The sequence below is a fragment of the Rattus norvegicus genome, chromosome 20, assembly GCF_036323735.1.
Source record: "Rattus norvegicus strain BN/NHsdMcwi chromosome 20, GRCr8, whole genome shotgun sequence".
NCBI lineage: Eukaryota > Metazoa > Chordata > Mammalia > Rodentia > Muridae > Rattus > Rattus norvegicus.
Genome location: NC_086038.1, coordinates 12,384,333 through 12,410,171, shown reverse-complemented (window position 1 = coordinate 12,410,171; position 25,839 = coordinate 12,384,333). Strand labels below are relative to the sequence as shown.

Genomic DNA, 25,839 nt, shown 5'->3' with positions numbered 1-25,839 from the left:
ACAAATATGTGTACACATAATGTACTGGTTAGTTTTGTGTGTCAACTCGACACAAGCTGGAGTTATCACAGAACAGGAGCCTCAGTTGTGGAAATGCCTCCATGAGACCCAGCTGGAAGGCATTTTCTCAACTGGTGATCAAGGTGGGAGGGTCCAGCCCACGTGGGTGGTGCCATCCCTGGGCTGGTGGTCTTGGGTTCTATAAGAAAGCAAGCTGAGCAAGCCAGGGGAAGCAAGCCAGTAAGTAACATCCCTCCATGGCCTCTGCATCAGCTCCTGCTTCCTGACCTGCTTGAGTTCCAATCCTGACTTCCTTTGGTGATGAACAGCCATGTGGAAGTGTGAGCTGAATAAACCCTTTCCTCCCCCAACTTGTTTCTTGGTCATGATGTTTGTGCAGGAATACAGACCCTGACTAAGACACATAGGAAACAGAGGTGTGACCTTTACTTTTTATTTTCTGTTATCAGATAGAACTGCCCTAACAAGGTATACAATCCACATGAGCTTGGGTACCCCTGGGACGTGTCCCTACAGCTAGGTCAGCACCAGCAGCAGCTCTGCTGACACATCTGCTGGTGGACATACACACACACACACACACACACACACACACACACACACACACACTGCCCCGGCATTCAGGAAACTCTCCATTCTCTGAATGGAGTCCCACAGTGTGGAGGTTGGCCTCCTTCCTTCAGTGTAGGTGACTGGGGCTGTCCACAAGAGCACATGCTGTGGCTGGCTCACTTGTACGGCTGTGCCAGCATATCGTTGTGGATGCAGGGGGTTGGGGTGTGTGAACACAGCTTGCACTGCTCTAGGGCCATTTATGTCATCTATGTACTGCAACTTGGTGAACCATGGGAAATGGTGACTTTCAAAGGAACCCCACACTACCACAGGCCAAGGCATTACCAAGAGACAGGTCCCCATCCACTCCGACACCAGCACGTCCACCTTCTCGGGCAACACCACGTCCTCCACCTTCTGCTGAAACACAGTGATTGTGTCAGCAAAGCCATTCTGCAGGACCAGCTGGCCCGTGTGCTGGGCCATGTCACTGGCTTCTACCGCGTACACCTGCAGCAGAAAGGGGGACCGTTAGCACATGACCTGACCCCCCACCCACCCAGGCCTGTGACCTCTGTTCTCCCAAATCACAACCGGTCCCGGAACAGGGGTAGCAGAAGACTCTGCGATGTGAATGGAAGCCTGTGGCCTGCCAAGCCATCAGCGCTCTTGTAGTCTGGACGGGATACTGGAGAAAGTACCACTGATTACTCCGCCTCCTCCCTGAGCCTCCTCGACAAATGCAAGCACAGCGGCAGGCGGCCGGGACCTCAGCCCTGCTACCTGGGCTCCCGCATGTGTGACACACACATCCTGTAACCACAAAACAAGTGCCCAGGACAAAAAAGGACAGTGTACTGGCTGGTTTTGTGTGTCAACCTGACATAAGCTGGAGTTGTCAGAGAAAAAGGAGCCTTGGTTGAGGGGAAGCATCCATGAGCTGTAAGCCATTTTCTCAGTGGTCAGTGGGGAAGGGCCCAGGCCATTGTGGGTGGGGCCGGCCCTGGGCTTGGTGGTCCCGGGTTCTATAAGGCAGACCAAGAAAGCCATGAGGAGCAAGACAGTAAGCAGCAGCCTTCCATGGCCTCTGCATCAGCTCCTGCCTCCAGGTTCCTGCCCTGGGTGAGTTCCTGTCCTGGCTTCCTTTGGTGATGAACAGCAATGTGGGGGTGTGAGCTGAATTAACCCTTTCCTCCCCAACTTGCTTCTTGGTCTTCGTGCTTTGTCACAGCAATGAAAAAAAAAAAAAAACCTAAGACAAACAGTGAGTGTGTCTACGGCCATACCAGACGCTCAAGGGAGAGCCGGAAAAGTATCTGGGTGTTGCTCCTCACTGGGTACAGTCAGCACTCCCTGTAAACTGGCTTCTTGGCTACCCTGTCAGGTAGCCCACTGACAGAATCTCTGTCACTGATGTTGCTCACTTTAAATGGTTCACGACCCGTACAGTAGGTCACAATCTCAGCTATGTGTGGGCCAGTGGCCTACTTCCCTCCCGAGAGCAGAAAGCAAGCTACATGGTGGTGACCAGCCAGCTGCCACCTTGGCCCACGGCTGGGCACAGCGGGGGCAGACACACTTACTGCCTTGGGCCGGGCATGATGAGCGCAGAAAAGGCTGATGATGCCGGTGCCGCAGCCCACATCCAGTATGACCTTGTCCTTCAGAGACTCCTTGTTCTGCAGGATGACACTGTGGTACTTGGTTGTCCGAGGCTGGTCAGCCAACATTTCCAGGTGAAGTTTCTAAAAGCAGGACATAAAGAAATCACTTCAGGGGCCTGCACCCGAACCACAGACAACAGGGGACACGGCTTATGCTCCCACCCCTAGTCCTAAAATTATTAGCAACCGATGGGCTTTAAAATCAAAAGATCAGGTATGCCCAGAGATAAGAGTAACAGCGGACAGCTTAAGAAAGGAAGGCTTCTGGAACTGTCCCAGATCGGTCCAGGATTTCCTCTCTTCCTTCAACATACTCTTCCCCAAGTCAGTCAGATGAGGTTGATGCGGACCATACAGAAGAGAAGGGCGAATACCCCCCACGCACGCTTCTAAAGGCGGGAAGGACTTTGCATCCTCACCTGGTATCCATCAAGAGAAAGCCCTGGACATCCTGCATCGACTGTCAGTGAGGCATCAGGGTCTTCCCCCAAAAAAAGTCACTCAAGCTTAGCACTCAATTCCTTGCAAGACTATAATGGGGGTGGGTGGGCACCAATGCTCTCACCTTCACTTGGAGGTGAGAAAACATCTGATCTCAAAGAAGCAGAGAAAGGCCCCTTTGGGGGCTAGCAGAACCATGGCTGCCGACAAGGCTGAACCAATGTAGTGCACTCAAACTATAAAAGCAATGTTGAGGTACCACTGGAGGGAGATGCTCTAGGATGCACAGAAAACTGCAGCTGCTGCCTCCCAGGCGTCGCCTAGACAACGCTCAAGTGGGCATCAACACAAACAGGAGGTCTGGGTGGGGCCTTCAGAGGCCCCACGGCTGCTCCCAATGACATGGCCCCAAAATGAAAACAAAGTCTATCCTCAGTCTGCCCTCCCCTCTGGAGGCTGTCTGGATTAAAAAAAAAAATGTCAAAAGCCACCATCCTGCCTACAAGCCACTCGCTTTAAACACAGACTGGGCTAAAGAGGAGAAGATGGAGAATGTGATGTACTAAAACAAACCAGTTAGAGCTGCGGTAGGGGGCTGCAATGACATCACACAAGGTACTTCAGACCGAAGGATGTTCCAAGAACACTGAGGTCGGGGGCCCACCCACACGGGAGTCCATTCATCAAGCGGGCATCAAGTTCTAAATACGTGTAGAGATAATAACAGGACTTCAAGACACGCAGACCAGGGGTTGGGGATTTAGCTCAGTGGTAGAGCGCTTGCCTAGCAAGCGCAAGGCCCTGGGTTTGGTCCCCAGCTCTGAAAAAAAGAAAAGAAAAGAGAAAAAAAAAAAAAAGACACGCAGACCAACCAAAGGGAGCAGAAGAAACAGGGTGGCTGGAGATTCTAGGGCCTTCCTTTCACCACCTGGACAAGGTAGACAGCACATGAGACGGTCACGAAGACCGTCACCCAACAGTGACGCGAGCCAAGCGTACCCAAGCATGAACAGGCCCCGCTCGAGAAGAGCCTCAAAACTGAAAGAGAAAACGAGATGCGCACCAGAGGGAGGAGGACGCCATGTAAGCGCCATCGCTTCTTTCTAATCGTGTACCCACTGACATGGCACCGTGTTGGCCGTGGAGAAAAAAGCACAAGGCTGCCATAACGACAAAGCCGCAAACACCTAAGACCACAAGGAAAATGCTGAAGGTCGGGCCTTACAGAGCTGTGGCCAGAGCAGCGAACCGTAAGAGAATGAACGAGACTCCAGAAAGAAACGCTGAAGTGCACTGTGGGATGTGTTCCGCATCTGTCCGTAACTGGAGCTGGACGCGGGCTATTTCGAGGGCGAACTGAGGCAAAATATCTTATTCCTGACAGCAAATAAAATCCCGCATGAGGTTTTTACAGTTTAGCACAGAATCCTAGCTGTTCTAGCCAAGAGGGTCCTCACACAGGGCTGCTGGGGGAAGTTGAACGGCCATGGTGGTGCATGCAAAGCTGCCTCTGTCTTTCTTTCATTGCGTACCTTTCCTGAAGAGACTAAAAAACTGTGTCGTCTCATTTTGTTAGGGGAGAGATGGGTTTTTTTTTTTACTTGTATTATTTTATGTGTATGGGTGTTGTGCCTGCATGTATGCTTATGCCTAGTACCCATGGAGGCCACAAGAGGGCGACAGATCCCCTGGAACTGGAATTACAGATGGTTGTGAGCCACCATATGGGTGCTGGGACTTGAACTCCGGACCTCTGGAAGAGCAGCCACTGCTCTTAACCACTGAACTGTCTCTCCAGCCCGTGGACTAAAGGCTTTAATCATATACATACACCAGTGGTTTTAGATTTAATCTTGACATATAGCATGTCCAGGCGAACCCCGGATTAAATACGTTCCTTTGTAAGGGTTGCCACGGTCATGGTGTCTCCTCATAGCCCTAGAACAGTGACTGAGGCAAAAGTCCAGCTCCGCCCTTCTCCACTCGGCCTCGAATCTGGAACATTCACCTTACAAACAGCTTGTTCTTGACCTCGTTTTAAGCAAGGCTGCACCTTGAGCCATAGGGTCACTGACCTCCACAGCAGAGGGAGAAAAGGGCTTTAGGGAGTAGTATCACTGTCAGTTAAACTATATAACTTTTCTATTTCAATTTTAAAATGGAACATACTGCTTTTTTTTCTTAAAGCCGTGAGAAGGGAAATTAGGAATTTCTCACTCTAATATTTAGCCAGGGTCAGCAGACGACAGCTACAGGTCAATGAGCCCGCCAAAGGGGCTTTTCCATTTTTTTAAATGTTCTTACTTTTAAGAAAGAGAAAACCATACAGAGATATGTGAGAGGTACACGGATTTTAGATTCCTTTATCTATGCACAGAGCTGTTGTACTACAAGCACACTCACGTCAACTGTCACACACAGCTCTGGTCACCCCATGGTGACAGAGCAGAATATCCTCAGACCTAGGTGACTCTGAGTCAATAGGAAGGACTGTATTGCCCACCCTGAACACTAGGAAGAGCCTCACACCTACCCCCATCCCCACCTCCAACACCCCTCCTCCAACCCCACCTCCATCCCTCCCCCTCCCCCATCCTCCCCTCCCCTCCCCCCTCCCCCACCCTCCCCTCCCCCTCCCTCCCCCATCCTCCCCTCCCCTCCCCCTCCCCCATCTTCCCCTTCCCCCACCCATCCTCTCCCCACCCAATTCCTCCCCTTCCCCTCCCCCTCCCTCCCCTCCCCCTCCCTCCCCTCTCCCAGCTGAACAGAGAATCTGGAAGGCGATACCAGAGTCCCATAGCTGTCGAAGTACTCCTCATCTTGCCAGGTGTCCTCCGGGTCGTACTCCTCCACCTGCTTCCCAAGGTGGTTTGCGGGGATGTACCCGCAGCAGCCCGCACGTTCGCCCCACCACCAGTCCGCCGTGGTTTGCCTCAGGATCAGAATTTTTTCTCCTCTCAGAAAGCTGAGCTGGAAAACAGTCACCAAGACAGAGGTTACAGTTCGAGAGAGAGTCCAGCTGACCCGCATCTCACCAGTAACTGGGTAGGTAAGCCCCCACCGTGGGTGACCAAATCACCACGACCTCGGTGATCACCAACCACCTGCGGGGGGGAGGGGATCAACAGCAAGATAAAAGTGCTGTGTGGGGACAGCCATGAGAAAGAACACAGCCTCATCCACATTCTTTTCTTAAAATTCTGTGTACTCGCCTGTGTGCGTGCGTACGTGTGTGTGTGTGAGTGCGTGAGTGCGTGTGTGTACATGTACATACATTTGCCACAGTATGTGTACTGAGGCCAGAGTGTTCTCTCTACCATGAAGGCTCCAGGGATCCAACTCAGGCTGTCAGCCAATACCCACTGAGCTATCTTGCCAGCCTTTACCTAACGCTTTTAAAATCAAAGGCAGGCAGCTAGCTATGTGTGTCTGATTCAGTTAGGAGACTCCACAGACGTGTTCCTACCAGACTCAAGAGCATAGGACGGTTTGATAGCCTCGCTGTTCTGGGACCAGGAGGGTTCTATACCAAGTTCTCCGAGCAGGGAGGTGTTTTCCTGAAGGGCATCTCTATACCCACCAGATAGGGCAGTGTGTTAGGATAAGAGGTGAACAGTCATGCGCGGGTCTCGTTTAATCTTGTGAACGTGAATTCCTGAATTCCGCTGCGAGGTATTCTGAGATTCCTTCAGTCAAGGTATGAGGAGCAAACACAGGTACCTGTGTCTCGTCGGTGGCGGTGTAATCTGCAATGGCTACGAACTCCTCGGGCTGCAGCTGCAGCTGCAACTGTGCCCCGTCCTGAAGGAGCTGCATCTCACAGCCATAGTCCACAGGGTCTTCCTCCTACCACCGCCAGGGACAGACAGAAAGACAACACTGTGAGCGCCTCTCTCTCTCTCTCTCTCTCTCTCTCTGAGCTTTGTTGTCCGTGTACGCGCCTCTCTCTCTCTCTCTCTCTCTCTCTCTCTCTCTCTGAGCTTTGTTGTCCGTGTACACATCTCTCTCTCTCTCTCTGAGCTTTGTTGTCCGTGTACGCGCCTCTCTCTCTCTCTCTCTCTCTCTCTCTCTCTCTCTCTCTCTGAGCTTTGTTGTCCGTGTACACATCTCTCTCTCTCTCTCTGAGCTTTGTTGTCCGTGTACGCGCCTCTGCCTCTCTCTCTCTCTCTCTCTCTGAGCTTTGTTGTCCGTGTACACATCTCTCTCTCTCTCTCTGAGCTTTGTTGTCCGTGTACGCGCCTCTGCCTCTCTCTCTCTCCCTCTCTCTCTCTCTCTCTCTCTCTGAGCTTTGTTGTCCGTGTACGCGCCTCTCTCTCTCTCTCTCTCTCTCTCTCTCTCTCTCTCTGAGCTTTGTTGTCCGTGTACACATCTCTCTCTCTCTCTCTGAGCTTTGTTGTCCGTGTACGTGCCCCTCTCTCTCTCTCTCTCTCTCTCTGAGCTTTGTTGTCCGTGTACACATCTCTCTCTCTCTCTCTGAGCTTTGTTGTCCGTGTACGTGCCTCTCTCTCTCTCTCTCTCTCTCTCTCTCTCTCTCTCTCTCTGAGCTTTGTTGTCCGTGTACACCGTGTACACATCTCTCTCTCTCTCTCTGAGCTTTGTTGTCCGTGTACGCGCCTCTGCCTCTCTCTCTCTCTCTCTCTCTCTCTCTCTCTCTCTCTCTCTCTCTCTGAGCTTTGTTGTCCGTGTACACATCTCTCTCTCTCTGAGCTTTGTTGTCCGTGTACGTGCCTCTCTCTCTCTCTCTCTCTCTCTCTCTCTCTCTCTCTCTCTCTCTCTCTCTCTCGATTGCTTCAGACATTCAAATGAGAAAGTATTTGTTATTCAAACAATCTGAACCACCGAGCGTTCTCACCTTTGGTCTACCTCTGTATCTCCGAGACAGGGTGACTTAGAGAAAATGTCTACGGGAGCAGGAAGAAGTGGGTGCTGGCCCTCAGCTTTATCAGCTTGCTTCCCAAGAGTGACACTCAACTAGTGACAGAGATACCACAGCTTGTCGGACTCCAGGGGTCTCTTCAGACCTAAGGCACCAGGCAGATAGAGCAAGAGCCTACGGAAGGTGCTGGAAACTGCTATAATCCTCCACCCTACTGCAAACAGAGCTCAAGCAGCCTGGCTGAGACTTTGCGAGTCTATGGCCTGTGCCCTATAGCCACCGTCTATCAGAGTAAACACGCCTTAAAGACATACTGGGGGTGGAAGTGACGGCTGGGTGATTAAGCGAGTCCTGGCTGTTCTCCCAGAGGATTCAAGTTCAATCCACTTGGCACCCACAATCATCTGAAACTCCAGTCCCAAGAGGTCTGACACCTTCTAGCCTCTGCAGGGACTGCACACAAACATGCACACATACAAGCAAAACATACACATAAAATAAAAAAATGAAAGATTTTTTAAAAACCAGTGACTTCAATACAACCAACAAAATCAAAACTACCTGAGAGATAATGTGTATCTTCTTCACGATACCTTAAACAAGGACACTAAAACCAGCAAACCATGCTTCCTTAGGACCCGAATGGTTATGGCCTTTAAATTTTACCACATTAACGCATTTCTGCCAACCCTAACTATAAGCAGTGTGGGGGCCTCGTAGCGCCACCTGCGTAATGCAGCTCAAGTCTTTTTTTAACACCACTTAATTTTTAAACTGCTTAGTCTCTAAACTTTCTTGGAAGTTACATGCTTTAAACAATGTAACCTCAAAAGCCCAGATGTACACATCTCCCCTCTCAAAACCTACTCTCCCTAAATGTGCTTAGAAAATGCACTAACTTGGGTTCGCTCTGACTCATCCAACCATTCTTTTCCTCGTTAGTCAAGAGTCTAGCTTTGCCTGAGTGGATGTACAGCCTGGAGAACAAAAACATCACATTTCCAGGCTAAGGAGATGGCTCAGCGGTTAAGAGCACGGGCTGCTCTTTCAGAGGTCCTGAGTTCAATTCCCAGCCACCACGTGGTATGTCACAACCGCCTGTAACTCCAGTTCCAGGGGATCTGACATATCTTCACATAGATATATACGCAGGCAAACACCAATGCACAGAAGTATTAAAGGAAAAAATTTCTGGTACCTGTGTAGTATTCCAGTCTATGAATTATCTGAGCTTACTTATCCAATCTCCTTTGTTGGAATATACACACTACTCCCAGCTTCTCCTGTTATCAATTATTAATTTCCTTGAACGCCAATCATCTTGCATGCACCTGAGAAGTTCCTGCGGATAAATTCTTAAAGTGTAAAGTTGGTCAAGGCTACCTTTCTCTTCTTGTCTGAGGGCGTTGTTTTGAGACAAGGGTCCGCTGTGTAGTTCTGGCTGGCCTAAAACACACTGTGTAGACCGGGCTGACCTCAAGTGCCAGCCTTCCCCTCCAAAGTGACAGGATTAGATGTGAGGACCACCACACTCTGCCCAAGACCATCACTTCTATGGCTTTTATTACAACGCTAAGGGCCCCCAGGACTGCACTAGGACTCAGTGAGATGGAGACTTGACCCACTGACCGTAAGTACAAAGGAGGCGTGTCCCTCGTTAACAGCAGGCGCTGATCCCTTCCTCTGTGCCCATCTGAAGGGTGCCAATTACTGTCCTGCATTTCCACTTGCCTGCCTTAGTGTGGCCATTCAGGATTCTCTGAGCATGTATCGGGCCTGTTTTAATTGCTAAGAGCCCATCTGTACTCCTGGCATTGCATCAGAGTAACGCGACTTGCCTTCATAGAGTATGTTTGCCTCTCCGCCCACTACACCACACTTCCTATTATGTCAAACCCTTTAGACCCACTCCAGGCTGTCACCGCACATGTGTCTTCCCTTCTTCCCTCCCCACCCCCCATCTCCTCTCTTTTTCTCAACCTCTCCCTCCACCCTTCCCTCCCTCTCTACTCCTTTTCTGAGTAGACTTCCCCCTTTCAACACAGCTTGTTTTGGGTGACTAATACCTCACATTGCCCCCTTTTGACAGTTCAAGTTTTCTTAGATCGTGTCTTGTAGAAACTGCTAATGTTTTCATAAACTACCGAATTCTGCTTGATTCTTCCGTCAGCCTCAGAGTTTCTCCTGGCATCATTTCCTACCACCATAAATAAATAAAGAAATAAGTCCACATGGACTAGAGAGATGGCTCAGTGGTTAGGAGCACTGACTGCTTTTCCAGAGGTCCTGAGTTCAATTCCCAGCAACCACATGGTGGCTCACAACCATCTGTAATGGGATCTGATGCCCTCTTCTGGTGTGTCTGAAGGCTACAGTGTACTCATATAGAATAAGTAAATAAATCTTTTTTTTAAAAGTTTGTGCATGTATATCCTTATTTATTCCTAGGAGACAGACCGTCAGGCTCAATGGATAAACCTTTCCAAAGGTGCATCATGTTCTTCCACCATTGCCTATTCTGCCAGCAATGGGGTACCCTTTGCCTCAACGCTTGGCAAGCACAGCCAACAACACCAACGACGCTTCAACTTAGGCTGGAGACAGCTATAAAGGGTGTCTTGGGTATTTAGTTTCAGTTCTTCAACCATCGCCCTTTTGGGGCTTTTGTTCTCTGGGTTTCGTTTATGTTGCCTGAGTCTGCTCCCCTATAGGACACATGTTTGTTTATTTTATGCTCTAGATACTTTGTTTCCCTATCAAACCTCTGTGGGATTGAAAGAACTCTTTCCACAGTACAGATCTGCTCTGAGATCTCCAACAAATGTCTTTCGGAATATCCTGCTCTCCTACTTACTTGTTTGGAATCTGTGAAGTCAGAATCAGGCAGAGGCCAAGAGAAACAGCTCATTGTACGGGGTCTACTGTGAGTTTGGAAACCAGCAGTATGGTTTCCAGACCCCCATAACCCCAGCACTGCCAGGAGAGGAGAGAGGGGTCACTGGAGCTCCTGGGCTGCCAGTTTAGTGCCCAGTTTATCAAGAGACCTCTTCTTAAAGGCAGAGAACAAGACAGCACCAAACAAACAGCAGCAAACAAAGGAAATAATGGAAAAGAATTCAACCCTAAAACCACCTTCAGAAATCAAGGTTAAAAACTGGACCATGTGATCAGAGAAAGAACTGGAAGAGCTTGAAGGGGCTCGAGACCCCATATGAACAACAATCCAAGCAACCAGAGCTTCCAGGGACTAAGCCACTACCTAAAGACTATACATGGACTGACCCTGGACTCTGACCTCATAGGTAGCAATGAATATCCTAGTAAGAGCACCAGTGGAAGGGGAAGCCCTGGGTCCTGCTAAGACTGAACCCCCAGTGAACTAGACTGTTGAGGGGAGGGCGACAATGGGGGGAGGGTTGAGAGGGGAACACCCATAAGGAAGGGGAGGGGGAGGGGGATGTTTGCCCGGAAACCAGGAAAGGGAATAACACTCGAAATGTATATAAGAAATACTCAAGTTAATAAAAAAAAAAAAAAAAAAAAACTGGACCCTGTGACAGACACATTTAATCCCAGCACTTGGGAGGCAGAGGCAGGCAGGTCTGTGTGAACTCAAAGGTTCCAGGCCAGGTTACGGTGTGAGTCCCCGAGCCAAAGAAATTAAAGCAGAAGGTCTTTTCATTCAAACCAAGATTGCCATACCACATCACAAGAAATCATGCTCCTAAAGAAATGAGTTGTTGAAGCTGAAAAGACTGAGCCTACATGGAAACTGAGAATGCAAGAAGAGGGCTGGAGGGGGGGCTTAGCAGTGAAGGACAATGGCTGTTCTTCCAGAGGTCCCTGAGTTCAATTCCTAGCAACCAAACGGTGGTTCGTGACGCCCCCTTCTGGCAGCGAGTGTATATGCACACAGAGCACTCCTACATTTAAGTAAATACATAATTTGTTTTTAAAGGTTAAAGAATGCAAGAAAAGAAAGAGGAGAAACCGCTCCTCATACGTCATTTAAAAACTTTTGCTCCGTGTAAATTCAGAAGTGATCATCTCTCCCGGAGTTCACCACGCACGGGAATTGATGTTATAATGAATTGAAACCGGAAAACAAAAAGATTTTTATACTGCGAAGTAGAAAGTCTGAAATAGGTTAAGAATGTGCGTGCCACCTCTCCCGTTAGCTACCAAAGCAGTATTTAGAAAGTATGGTTACAAACCCAGTAAATGCAACAAGTAAAATTGTATCAAGTGTCTTATTAACCCCAAACCTGGGACGAAATGGGGAAAATGTATAAACAAGAAATAACAAACAGAAACAGAATAGCAGCATGTTAAAGCTGTCTGTCTCGCTACATTCAACATTGATAAAGCAAACTCTCCAGCACAAAGGGCAGAAGCTACCAACAATATAAACAACATAAAACGGCCTGCACGGGTGCACGCAACCCCAGAGCACAGGAGACACGGGCATCAGGATTCCTGGACCAAATAGATGCTATTTCTGGAGATGCCACCAAAGCTTGTCCCTCTGACCTCCATAAACACACACATAGGTGTGCGTATGTGTCTGTATTCATATGGGTGTCTATACACACACTCATAAAAAAAGGATTTATGATCAAAAACCATTTGACCTCCATGATGGGGATGGAACACGACTTCCAAAACAAGAAATTCCACCAAGTACAATGAGCTTCACAAGGGCTAAAATTATAGCGCGTGTCACAGTCTCCAGTCAAATGCAATCAAACCAAAGGTCAGTCATAAAATCGTAAGTAGTGGTTCCCAAATTTGGGGCCGGCAAGATGGCCCAGCATGTAACAGTGCTTCCTGCACAGGCCAGACAACTCGAGTTCAGTCCCCAGATCCCATGGAAGGAAAGGATAAAGTACTGAAAACCTCCACGTATATGCCGTGGCATTTGCATGCCCATACACACATGCGTGCGTGTGCAAATCAAGAATAACAAAATAAAGATAATTCCCTAATATTTAGAAATCAACATACTTCCGAACAGTCGGGCAAATTTTCTAATTTCCATCGTGATGCATTAAAAAAAATATATTCTAACAATAATGTAAACACAGGACATGGTTGAGGTGCAGACAAAGCGGCGTTTCGGGGACAAGGTAGTCTTTAGAGCTCAAAAGTTAGAGAAGAAATATTTAAAGTCAGCGACACGGCCTTCCATGTCAAGGCGTCAAAAGAAAAAAAAATGAGATTCGATCTTAAAAGAAAATACTAGTAAAAGCAGAAATCAAATAGGAAAGGAGAGAAACTCAACAAAAACTGACCCTTTAACAAGGTAAAACTGGCCCTGAAAAAGGAAAATATAAGTTCCTACAATAGCACCTCTTTCCTAGTAGGGGCCAGTATCAGTAGGACTGTTGAGCCACTCCTAAGAGTCAAACGTCACTGGGGCAATCAGGAGAAGCCATTTCTAAGCCTCCTAACTGACCACATGTCATCTGTGGCACTATTGTGGGCTACTGAAGACCGGTGACCACAGGTAGGAAACTCAAAAGTATGTGGTCCTTGCATCCTCAAAGCTCCACAAAGCCACCACTGGGTCTCCAACCTGAGGCACCACCTAAGGCGACAGGTACTCACCGTGGCATCCTGCGGAAGCAGGAAAGGGGATGTGGACTACATCTGCACTCCCACAGAAAGGTTACCAGTGAGATGTAAACTGGCTGCACGGTGGTTTAGAGACCCCAGCAGCCTCACACCAAACGCAAGACGCTGCACAGTTCACAGTTGGAGCATGTGCAGGAAACCCAGCAGTTGCAGGGTGGAACCACCCAGGAAACACTCCACAGCTGCAGAAACAGCAATTATCACCTACGGGAGCCTCAGAAAACACACTCGGCAACCTCAAACTTTGTTCAAGGATCCTCCATTTTGTTTGTTTGTTTGGACTGCTTAGTTCTGGCTGGCCTGGGACCCTTATAAGCTCATAAAGGTACAGACAGTGCACAGGCAGACACAAAGCAGTTGTTTGCCCCTAGAGATAAAGGACTGGTTCCTGGGTTTGAGACCAGATTATGGCGTTAACCTTATTTGTGCGTGCGTGTGCTCTGAGGAAATTAGGACCAAGAATCAAGTTTCACCTCGGCATGACAGATCCTCAATGTCTATACTATGATGTCGTAGCCGTCTTAATAGTTACGTTTCTCAAAAGAAAAACTGGGCATTCATAGAATTAAAACATTTTGCGGCTGAAAATGCAAAATGTTTAATGAAATATTTTAAAAAAAATGCCTACATATAAAAATGCCCAATCCAGGGGTTGGGGATTTAGCTCAGCGGTAGAGCGCTTGCTTAGGAAGCGCAAGGCCCTGGGTTCGGTCCCCAGCTCCGAAAAAAAAGAACCAAAAAAAAAAAAAATGCCCAATCCATACATACCCAGTTGCTGGGCATGGAGGCAATTTTAATCCCAGTGTTCAGGAGTCAGAGGCAGGCTTATCTCTGTGAATTTGAAACCAGTCATGTCTGCAAACCAGTTCCAGGCCAGCCAGAGATACACAGTGAGACCCCATATCAATTACTTAAGTAATTAAGCAAATTAAAACCGAAAGGATGGCAAGCCATTAAAAGGAAAAAGACAGGCTGGAGAGATAGCTCAGTGGTTAAGAGCACTGACTGCTCTTCCAGAGGTCCTGAGTTCAAATCCCAGCAACCACATGGTGGCTCACAGCCATCTGTAATGAGATCTGATGCCCTCTTCTGACGACAGTGTACTCACATGAAATAAATAGATAAATTAAAAAAAAAAAAGGGAAAAAGACTTGCTGAAGCTGACACCACAGACATGAAAATATTTGATTTTTTAAAAAGCCTTTTTATTTGAATATTCATTTCATTAACTGTACATAATCAATATTCCTTAAGAGGGAAGGAGCCCTTTTCCCTGGTGACATGGGTCAAACTGCATGTACGGATCCAAGGCGGCAAACAGCTCTCGAGCACAGGATCTTCTCAAGTACCAAGCATTTTCCCGGTCCTATGCTAAGACCATCTAAGAACAAGGACAGACTGTACTTAGAAGCTGAAGTGTTCCCTGAAGAGATCACGACACCACTCGGCATGGTGAACCTAATGTTCAGGCACATGCCCCTGCCTCAGTGTTCTCTAAATTCAAGCACCCTCCTCCTGTCAGCCACGACCTTGAGAGACAAGGAAAGAGGCATCACACCTGTGAGCTGGCACTCCTCCTCCGTACGATCGTTAAACCGTGGCTCTTACGTACCGGAGCTGGGGTGACCTGTGACTCATGGCTGGGATCTTCAGCTGGTGCCTCCATAGTTCAGTAAGCTCATGTCTCATAACTGGTGCCTCACTTCATCTTCTCATCACGTCTACTCGAAAGAAAGAAGGCAGAGAAACGCAAAGTGTCACACTGCTTGGTCATTAAACGCACCTCGCCGCTACAGTTTACCGTATGTATGTGTACAGAACGGGACAGAGACGGAGTTTTGTCATTGCAATCCATTAAAGGGTTTTTAAAATTAAGAACGCCAAAGACTGTGTGCTTCTTTTCCTATGTTAGGTATTACATTCCTCCCCCTGAAGCCGGATTTTTTTAAACCAGGAATAAATCAGTATCAATTTTTTTTTTAGGAACGCTTAACAGCTTAAACTCAAATTTAAACACCTTGCCCAGTACTTGACCTATTCCACCAGCAGAATTGAATTCCGCATGTCCGGACACCCTCCTATTCTTTAATTCTATTTTTCAGGGGCCATGTAACCCCTACTGACTCTGAGATTAACTTCGATTACACCGATTCTTTGTTTAAACGCCTGCCGTGTTTCCAGATCTGGACTTCATACTTGCTTCGTATCGATTAGAATCACAAATAATTTACAGTTATATTTTCCGTTGAAAGCTTGGGAGGGTACCTGGAGGAAGAAAGACAAGGAACTGGAGGGTCCTCCAGCCCAAGAGAATAGAGGCATGGGGGGCGTGGCTCGGGATACAGAAGGCAGGTGGGCGTGGTCCTGGAAGGGCGTGGCTCTGCGAGCCAGTGGAGGTGCGCAGGAGAATTGAGAGGTACCCGGAACCGAGAGGGGAGAGGGCAGGCGTTGCTGAGAAAGGGGGAGGCTGGAATAGAACCTTCGAGAGGGCACTCTAAGTCTCCAGAGGGGGCAGAGGCCTCAGTGCGTTGGAGATACGCACACGGAAGACCTTGTGCCTAGCATGCCCTGCCTCGCCTGCGATCCAGATGTCTAAGCTGTCCGTGAAGAAACCTACCTCAGCCGCGTTTCTCCGCTGAATTCTAGGCTAGCCCAGAAAGGAACAGATGATGCCCACCCGAAGCCTGAGCCGCCGCCCTGGACCTGCGCAAGCGCCGAGCACTCCAGCTGGCCGAAGAGCACGCCCCGCCCAGGCCTCGGTGTCCTGCGCAAGCGCAATGTGTATGAACTTGGTGTTGGGTGCTGTACACATCCTTGAGACCGGGGTTCTCTCTGAGAGCTTGTCACTCAGCGCAAGCGCATTTTACGACCCTGCTTCCGGCCGGTCGCATTGGGCCTCAAGGCTGCCAGAAGCAGGTGAGGAAGTGTAAGGATCGGCTCACCGGGAGGTTTTGTGGGAAGACTGAACTTCGGATCGGAGGCCACAGGTGGTGCAGACCGCGCCTCCAGCGGATTCGAACCAGGGCAGCAGTCGGCAGGCAGACGCAGGAGTGCGTACTAGTGCTAGCTATCCTGAGTGTACCTGCTGGTGTGTCTGATGCCCTTCTCCGATCGCCTGATCTAGTTTTGATCCGAATCAGCGTCTGCCCAATGGGGCCTCCTACAGGATCTCAGACCAAGTTTTGATCGCCGCCAGAAGTGGTCCCCCCCCCACCCCCCGCCCAACCCAGTAACTAACACAGCTACTGAGGCACAAGACACACCAGAGCCCCCAAGTCCTGAAGAGCCTATGCTGAAGGGGTTTGGGGAGGGGGCGGTGACACTGACATCAGGTGACCCTGAGCAAGGCTTCTTAAGCTTTCTCCACTAGCAATCCCTTTCTACCCAAAAAGTTTTTATGCGACTCCAGGTATCTAAAATAGGCGTACAAATCAAACATCTACTGATTACGAATCAGAAAAGAATTTATTTTAAAACTCGGCATACACGTAATTTTACCACTTACTAGGGACAAAAACAGATTCCTGTACTAATTAGGGGGATGCGTTTGTCTAATATAATCTAGCCACTATAATTTGAAACATGCTAAGGAATGATAGGTAAATATTAGAATTCTTTGTTTCCTGTAATTAGACCGTCATGCTTTGGTGCACGCAGTAGAAACACTTCAGCTCCTAACACAGTGGTTCCAAACCTGCTATGAGGCTTCTCAGGGTTTGCAAGGCGTGTGCAAGCCATACCTGTTGTGCCTTCAGACCAACGGTGCAGTGGAGTCGCAGGATGCACCGTGGGTGACTGCTGCCAGAGACACTGTGGGTCTGTTACACGTGAGTTGGAATTAATTTTGGTCACTGTATGTTTGGAAGCTTTTAACCACTGCCCAAACCTTGGTGACTCTTACATTCAGTTCCGGAACAGTGTTGTGTATGACCAGTGAAGAAGGTTTGGGTGAGGGCATCACTGAGTGAATGAGAAGCCCTCAAAAGAGGTCAAGTTCTGGCTGATTCTAGGCAGAGAGGGTAAGGCTGAAGCCAAACTGTAGCCAAAGGGATGGTTCTGTGTGAAGACGTGGTCTCTTCCCAAGACTCTCTGCCCGGTTCTCCAGTTCCACCAGATGAGGAGTGCCGAAGCACTGAACCAGGATGCCACAGGCTGACAAGAGTTTCCCACAATCTTTCAGGGTGGAGAGAAACTGTCCTCAGAGGCCCCAGTGTAGCAGGCTAGGCAGGCACGAGACCTAATCTTGAAAGCCTGCTGGTGCCACCCGGCTCAGTCTCCAGGCATTAGGGTCAACCCTTGATAACCTAACACAGGAAAGGGCACCCGTGGCGGTTGAATGAAGAATGTGGTTTTGTAAATACAGCATGGGAAGTGGATTCTAGGGGCTGGGGATGGCTTGGCAGTTAAGAGCACTGCTCTTGTAGAGGACCCAAGTTTGGTTCCCAGCACCTATGTCACAAACCATCTGTAACTCCAGCCCCAGGGGTACTCATTGCCCCTGGCCTCCCAGGGCAGCTTACACACTTGCCCACAAACACACACGCCTACTCATAATTTTAAAAAAGTACAAATAAATCCTTTTAGCCAGGCAGGGTGGCCCACACCTCTAAGCCAAGCACTCGGGAAGCAGAGGCAGACAGATCTCGGAGTTCAAGACCAGCCTGGTCTACAGGGTGAGTTCCAGGATAGCCAGGGCTATACAGAGAAACCTGATCTTGAAAAAACAGGGGAAAAAAATCTTTTTAAAAAAAAAATAGAGTATGGTGCTTGAAGAGATGTCTCAGTGGCTAAGAGTTCTTGCTGCTCTTGCAGTGGACCTGGATTGAATTCCCAGCATCCAGGTTAGGCAGCTCACAAGAACCTGTGACTCCAGTTCCAGGGGATCTGATACCCTCTTCTGGCCTCCATGGGCACCTGAATGCATGTAGTTTACATAGAAATAAGCAATGAATGCGTGTAATATTCATAAAGATAAGCAGGCACACACACATTTTTTTTTAAAGTGGATTCTAAGTTTTGCACAGGCAGTGGCAGTGTAGCCAATGAGGTTTATCCAAGGTGCGATCATTGCTAATTGAAAACTTAAAGTGGATTCTAATGCAACGGCCTTCCTTTTCATCCCTGGTTGCCTTGACAACCTGTCTGTTAAGGAAGACACTGTAGCAACAACTTGCAACCAAATGTAAGGAATATGTACATCTTGGTTAGTGCAAAGCTACAGAGTACAAGCAAGAGTTAAGACGTCTTCACTGCAGCAAGTGAAGGGAGTACTGGGGTTAATCCCAAGGCAATGACCCTCCTCCCACCCCACTCCCCCCCCCCCCCCCGAGAAACTGTAGGGTTTTACTCAAGGAGTCTGTAAACTTGATGTAGGAAAGCCCTTCAGAAACATTTCTGAGAGTGCAAGATTTAAAGTCACAGTGCAAGGAAAGACAGTAGTCAAGCTTTTAGGCATAATTAACCTAAGATCATGGCCCATCCAAGGTTAAGATGGTGGCCAGGGGGGTTGGGGATTTAGCTCAGTGGTAGAGCGCTTGCCTAGGAAGCGCAAGGCCCTGGGTTCAGTCCCCAGCTCCAAAAAAAGAACCAAAAAAAAAAAAAAAAAAAAAAAAAAGATGGTGGCCAGGAGTGGTGGCACAGGCCTTTAATCCCAGGACTCGGACTCGGGAGGTACAGGCAGATGGATCTCTGTGAGTTCGAGGCCAAACTGGTCTACAAAATGAGTCCAGGACAGCCAGGGTTACACAGAGAAACCATGTCTTGAAAAACAAACAGAATGAGATGGGCGAACAGGAACACTTGTGAAAAGGTTTGGTTTTTTCCACAAAGTTTACCGTGAAAAGGACACCATAAGAGTGTGTTTGCCACTAAAGGTACCTCCCTTAGCACGGTGGCTCACTCAATGCAGTACAGTTTCTTGGTACAAGAACTCGTAAAACGTGTGCCAGGTTTTCTTTAGGTGGCCTCCATCCTATGAATCAGCTCCATGTAAGACAACCGGCTATGCTGAGACCACATTCCAGTTTTCCAATTGTGCATCCTTCAGACCAGCTCAGGTCCCAGACCAGTACAGTGACCTCTGTTGACAATGTGTGGAAGGGTAAGCCAGCCCAAATCCGAACTCCCGGAATTCGTGAGATTTAATAAAATGTAGTAGGGTCCCCCCCCACACTCGTCCCCACATTTTGGGAGAGCATATAGCCATAGCAACTGTCAATGAGAATGTATCTATGCGTGTGGAACTGGACAGTGTGAGCCACGGGTGGTCAAGTTCTAGCCAGTTCTTGAGATCATTCATCATCTCTGACGGCTACGAGGAGAACCACATGTCACTTATTAAGTGGAAGACCTATGATCGATTGTTATTTGTGAGGCCTGGAAAAGCTCAGAGACGGGAAGTGCCACCCGGAAGTCATCCTACTGAGTTGTCGGAATGCTCTTAGAAAAAGTGAGGCTTGGGGTTGGGGATTTAGCTCAGTGGTAGAGCGCTTGCAAGGCCCTGGGTTCGATCCTCAGCTCTGGGAAAAAAAAGAAAGAAAGAAAAAGTGAGGCTTGAGGATTCCAAGACAGGTCCGCTGGGCTAAGCAGTAGTTGTGTATTCAGCTTGTGGTTCTGGAGGTGGGGAAGGCCAAGCCTGGGCAACATGCCGCAGCCTTCCCGCTGTATCCCAGCAGCAGGGGAGAACGCTAGAGAATGCCGAATTCACTTTCCTAACAAACAGACTCTGGGAACACAAACAGTTGCAGGGAAGAGAGCTGCCAAGGAGAGCCACCCTCCCAAGCCACACATCTTCTCTTCTGGTCATTCTCTCTCCTACAGGACTTGCTTTAAATATAGAAAGAAGTTAAGGGCTGGGGACGTAGTTTGGTTGGTATGTTGGAGTGTTTGCCTAGCTCTGGTTTGATTCCCCAGCAACTGAATAAAACAGGCGGAGTGGTATATGCCTTCATCCTAGACCTCAGAGGAAATGGGTTCCTAAGAATTAAATCTCAGCTGGGCCATGGTGGCGCACACTAATCCCAGCCTTTGGGAGGCAGGGACGGTAGATCTGTGAGTTTGAGGCCAGCCGGGTCTACAGAGTGAGTTCCAGGACGGCCAGGGATATACAGAGAAACCCTGTCTCAAAAACAAAAAAAAAAAACAAATAAATGGTATTTTGGCTACATAAAACCCTGCTGAAAACGTTAAATAAATAAGTAAAGAAAGAAAGCAATTCGTCAACTACACATACACATAATTTACAGAATGAACAATCACCAGAAAGTTATAGCTTAAAAAAGTTAAAAAAAAACAAAACAAAACAAAACCAGGCATGGTGGCACGTGGTTTTCATGCCAGCAACTCAGGAGGAAGAGGCAGGTAGAGGATCTCTGGGTTTGAAGCTAGCGGGGTCTACTAAGTGAGTTCCAGGATAGCCAGGGCTAGGTAGGGAAATCCAGACTTAAAAACAAACAAACAAACAAGCAAGCTAGGCAGTTGTGGTGGACGCCTTTAATCCCAGCACTCAGGAGGCAGAAGCAGGCAGATCACGATGAGTTCGAGGCCAGCCTGGTCTACATAGCTAGTTCCAGGACAGCCAAAGCTACACAAAGAAACCCTGTCTCAAAAAGACAAACAAAACAGTTTTTATACATACTACTAGAGACTGTACCTAGGACCACACATATACTGGTTTCAGTGGCCTGTCTGCACTGTCTAGTGGCAACACACACACACACACACACACACACACACCTATGACCCAGCACACAGAGAAAGTGAAGCTATTAAAGCAGAGGGCTAAGCAAACGTGAACTTTGTTACTAAGCTCAGGTGGCTTCTCTCTGGGAGCGTCAACAGGCATTGGTGACTCTGATCCCTTGGAGGGTCCGAGTTTGTTTTAAAAGCTCTGCTTACACAAACCCTGTCTTTGTCTGCCTTTGTGCGCTGTGGCTCATCTGGAGGAAGCCCCACACTGACAGGAAACAGACAGGCAACGATGTTCCAATGTGGGGAACAATACCAGCCGAGACCGTGCGGGTACTACCCACAAGCTGAATTCAGAAACATGTTGCGAAAATCCTGCTTCAAGAAATCTTGAGGGAATGCTTCGATAGGTAAAGATTATATTAGTTAAATAGGCGGCATGAAAATATTACATAAATGCCATCAGAATACATCATGTGCGTGTATGAAAATGTCACAATGAGACCCATTGTATGTAATTAGTACATGCTAATGTAGTCCTAAAAATCACATAAGATCCATCCAGAGGCACGATAATAACTCGTTTAAAAGGCTGTGCATGTTAACACGTCAGGAAAATATACCAATTTACTCAAGTTGTTGGTATTCTGTCTAAGCTCCACCCCCACAGCTACCTGGCAACAGGCAGGTAGGCTCCGCCCCACAGTTGCCTGGCAACAGCCAAGGGGCTGCTTGCCCCCCTCCTCTTTCTCTTGCTCTCTCTTGCTCTTCTTTTCTCTGCTCTCATGCCCCCTTTGTCCCTGTCCCTTCTCTCTATCGCCCCCCCCCCATGTGCCCATGGCCGACCTCCTTGGTTCCTCCCCTCTTCTACTCTTCTTCCCTCATTAAACCTCTCCACGTGGAACCATGTTGGCTTGGTGTGCTTTGTCCGGGCGCGAGCCAAGCTTCAAACCCCAACAAAAATTATTCCTTTAAATTTTATTTATCTTATTTTTTTTTAGAGACAGGGTCTTACTAAGTACCTCTGGCTGGCCTAGAACTCACTCTAAAGGCTAGACCAGGCTGGCCCTAAATTCATAGAGATCCACCTGCCTCTGCTCCCTGCGTAATGGGATTAAAAAGACATACCACCAGCAGCTGACTACTTTAAATTTTAACTAACCCCAGGGCTCGCTTCGGCAGCACATATACTGAAATTGGAACAATAAGGAGACGATTAGCATGGCCCCTCCAAAGGTTGACACTCAAATTCGTGAAGCATTCCATATATTTCTTTTTCAAATTTAACCCCAAAGTCATTTTGGTTACATTCTCATTTCTCACCCATATTAACACTCAGTGGTACCGTTAGATCCTAGGGATTCGTTAGTTATAACTCCAAAGAAGGCTAGCTTCTTCCCAGTCCCTGCCCTTTTGACTGGAGCTCTGTCAAAATCAAGAGGTAGCATTCTCAGTTTTCATCGCCCTAGCAACCAGTTGTTTACTTGGAAGGGTGTAGCTGAATGCTGTGTGACGTTCTGGGACCAGAGCACCCTAAAAGCAAAGAAGCGGACAAAGCCACAAGACCGTGTGACTGTGTGAAAAATAATGTTACCCATTGAGTTAAGAGAGAAACAAAGAAACAAACGAGATCGGTGAGCCTGAGCGTTTCAACCTTAAACTTGCCGAGATTGGATGGCATCTCTCAGATTCCCTTTTATTTTATTTTTTTAAGTTTTTAAAAGTGTAATTTAAAAAGATGCAGAATTGTTCCACCGAGCCACAGTGCCGCGTTCCTTTCGATGGCTTCCCCAGCATTAGTTCCAATGTTTCTCTCACCCTGTGAGAGATTTTGATGAGTACCAAGGACACGCGGTACAGCGACGGCTCACAAGGTGGCTTCATGTGGCTGTGCCTCGTGCCCCCACCTCTCGTGGTCTCCAAAACTTAGAAGGTTCAGACCCAAGTACAAAAAAAACAATAGCCCTGTTGTTCTTGCTCTGGGCCCTTTTGTTACCCCGTGGGCTCTGTGGGTTCCGGCTGAATAAATGGCAGGACCCTGCTTTCTGCTCCAAGCTGCTCACTGGGTTCGTTCTGGAAGGGTTTTGCTGACTTCCGGATGCAAACAGATGCTTTGGTGGAACTCGGTGTGATAGGAAAATAATAAACTGTGACACGTGTGAATACTCACATTCTATAACAACGTGCCAAAGTGTGTGTGTGTGTGTGTGGTGTGTGTGTGTGTGTGTGTGTGTGTGGTGTAATGTGTATGTGATATGTGTGTGTGTGATGAGTGATGTATGAATGATATGTGTGTGTGTGTGTGTATGTGTGTGTGATGAGTGATGTATGAATGATGTGTGTGTGTGTGTGTGTGTGTGTGTGTGTGTGTGTGTGTGTTGCAGGGTGGGGAGTGTAGTCCCGGACTCACAACCCTCAAATTGCGCCAGTGACTCAACCACATAATGGATCCTAGTGTGTCTGGCTCAGGAGGACACTACTGTTATTTGGAGCTCTGTTTTCTCCGACTAAGGAGTCTGGATGGCCCCCACAGTTCCAGGTTCATCCGATAGACACGAACGGTGACTCTCCCGATATTAATGACCATCAACTGAGCGCACCAGGCACTTGGTGCTGCATGTATATCTGGGCCACTACGTTGCACATGTGTAAGCTCCTTTCCTGCTCAAGCAAACCCAGGTGGTGGCCTGAGAAACCTGAGCCTCGCTCTGACATGCTGGGGCTCCCAGGCAGGGCAGCGGCATCCACGCTGGTCCTGCTGGGTAGAAGGGCCGTTGGCTCTTGTGCTGACCTGATGGCTTCGCACACAGAAGCTTTTGTCCCCATCACCCCCCCCCCACACTTCCTCTAGAACACAGATCCCCATTCTGTCCCCCGTAGTCATCAGGCACTGTAACGGGCCTCATGAGCAGCTTGGTGGCGGGCCCTTTGTATGAGAAAACAATACTGTCTTTCCGCCCGCAAATAGCAAGCCAGAATAACCTCTTCCTCCAACTGAGCAGATCCAGGAGCTGGCTGACCATGCAGGGATGGGGCAGAAGGGAGAGATGCTCTAAGACGCCAGAAACAATGGCGGCAAAAGTGGTAGAGGGTCTGGGTATCCAAACAAAGCTGCCAGGTCAACCCCCCCCCCCCCCGGGAATGGGAAATGCTGGTCCAGGAGGAAAAGTCTCTTTTCCAACATGTCAGTCCTGGACTCTCTAATCTATGTCTAAGAGCCAACTCCCCCAATTTCCTGGGTCAGCATGGCCTCACGACCCAATCAGAGGCCATATGGGTTCCTATGGCATCCAGACATGTTGTAAAACAAAGAGGGATTTGAACCCTCATCACCAGCTCCCAAACATCCCCCAAGTGCCACAGACTGAACTCTGGGCTGGTCCTCAACAGTCCATGAGCACTCGCCATGGGACAACTCTTTGCTACGAGACAGCAGTGCTCGCCAGTCACTTCCTGCCCTTCACTTCTTCACTTCTTGGCCAACACCCACAGTGAGTTTAGTTAGACCACTAGCTTCTGGCTAGCATTTGGGCTCTCTGGCATTTTATTTGGCCGAAAGTAAGCATTTCCTTTACAAATGGGCTCTTTGTGTTCCCAATATTTTATTATACGCGTTTGGGGGATTTTCTATATTCAAAAAGCAACTTCACTGATGGCTTCAGGCCTGCCCATAAGACCCCAGAGTCATCCCTCTAACCACAGAAGTGAGGTGTGGAACAATCGGAAGCCACAGTTCCTCCAGGCCCACCAAAGAAATAATGCTCAGGAAGAACGGGCATTACAGAAAATGGAGGCTCCCTGGTTAGAGGTTGGGGGGCCAGGACATGGAGGCATGAACTGCCATTGATGACCTCTTGGAAGCTCATTGTGGAAAAGCCTGTGAGGCAAAAGCTCAAAGGGACAGTTGTAAGAGCTCGATGCCCAGAAACGTAGGTGAACATGCTTGTGTGTTAGATTTGGGGCCAGGGTCTGATCAGAACACGGCCTCTTTCTGTCTGTGAATCCCTAGGCCTCTAATAGAATACCCAGGTCTCCAGATTCCAGGAGTCGAGTAGGTGCCATGAATCTCACTTCCACAGACATGTACAGAACACCAGACTGAAGACATCAGAACAGTTACCAACCGTAGCACATCCCCCACCATACTGGGTCCTTTTAATAATTGTGCCTCTCCTCACTTCATTGCCAGACATTTCCTTCCACAGAGTTCAGGCACACATCCCCATCTCCACCCTCTGGGGATCTCTCTACAGGAGTGCACTAGGGTCTACTCAGCACCTGTATGTCATGAAGCCTCCCTTCCCCTGAAACCTGTAGGAGACCCCCATCACTCTGCCATGTGGGCCCTGCTCGGCGTCTTTGGCGTTATTAGCTATTCTAATTAATTGTTAATTATTATTAATTAATAATTGATTATAATAATTATTAATTATTCTAATTATACATGACATTAATAACTGTGCTAATAATATCTAACCCAGAAGGAGAATCTACCTCAGTGCCCACCGGTACCCCGATTGTAAGCTCTTTGGGTGTCTTCTGGTTTACAATGGCACCAATTTGCCAGATACAACCTTGGCTGAGGCAAACATGGGTTCTTTTATTTCAGTCTTAATTACTCATATTAACCATCAGATCATGTATTCCATGCCACATCACAAAACATTTATTCACATCTACACACATTTATTCAGATATAATTGTATCATAGACACATGCACTTACATAGGTATAATTGTATCATATACCATACCTTAGAAACCATCCCCCGGACCTAGAGTCACAGCTGATTGTGAGCCACGAGATGTGGGTGCTGAGACCCGAAACGAGGTCCTTTATAAGCAATACAAATGCTTAGTCACTGAACCGTCTCACCGACACGCACGCACGCACGCACATGATGCAGAATGGCTACAGACTGTTAAAGAAGTTTCAAAGAGGCCTAAGAAGGCAAAAGGCTAA

At 48.3% G+C, this 25,839-nt stretch overlaps 1 protein-coding gene, 1 long non-coding RNA gene and 1 other non-coding gene across 8 annotated transcripts in view; 1 reads left to right on the top strand and 2 right to left on the bottom strand.

Moving 5' to 3' along the window:
* Prmt2 (protein arginine methyltransferase 2) overlaps nt 1–18,784 on the bottom strand; it is a 28,709-nt gene extending 9,925 nt beyond the window's left edge. Inside the window, exons 1-6 of one of the 6 annotated variants that reach the window (XM_063279461.1) lie at nt 15,809–18,784; nt 14,750–14,912; nt 6,402–6,527; nt 5,469–5,651; nt 2,160–2,321; nt 922–1,086 (exon numbers count right to left, since the gene is read on the bottom strand). In XM_063279461.1, the coding sequence (XP_063135531.1) occupies nt 922–1,086; nt 2,160–2,321; nt 5,469–5,651; nt 6,402–6,527; nt 14,750–14,857 (744 nt within the window). In that variant the 5' untranslated portion in view covers nt 14,858–14,912; nt 15,809–18,784. The other 5 variants (NM_001025144.1, XM_063279462.1, XM_039099010.2 and 2 more) reach the window with 5 other exon arrangements.
* Nucleotides 18,785–19,529: 745 nt separating this feature from the next.
* Nucleotides 19,530–22,375, bottom strand: LOC134483887 (uncharacterized). The gene is made up of 2 exons (XR_010061046.1): nt 22,201–22,375; nt 19,530–19,709 (listed from the first exon to the last, which is right to left on the bottom strand). It is a non-coding gene; the product is annotated as an uncharacterized LOC134483887 (long non-coding RNA).
* LOC120099045 (U6 spliceosomal RNA) lies at nt 22,044–22,149 on the top strand. Its single transcript, XR_005497869.1, has one exon. It is a non-coding gene; the product is annotated as a U6 spliceosomal RNA (small nuclear RNA).
* Nucleotides 22,376–25,839: the final 3,464 nt, after the last annotated feature.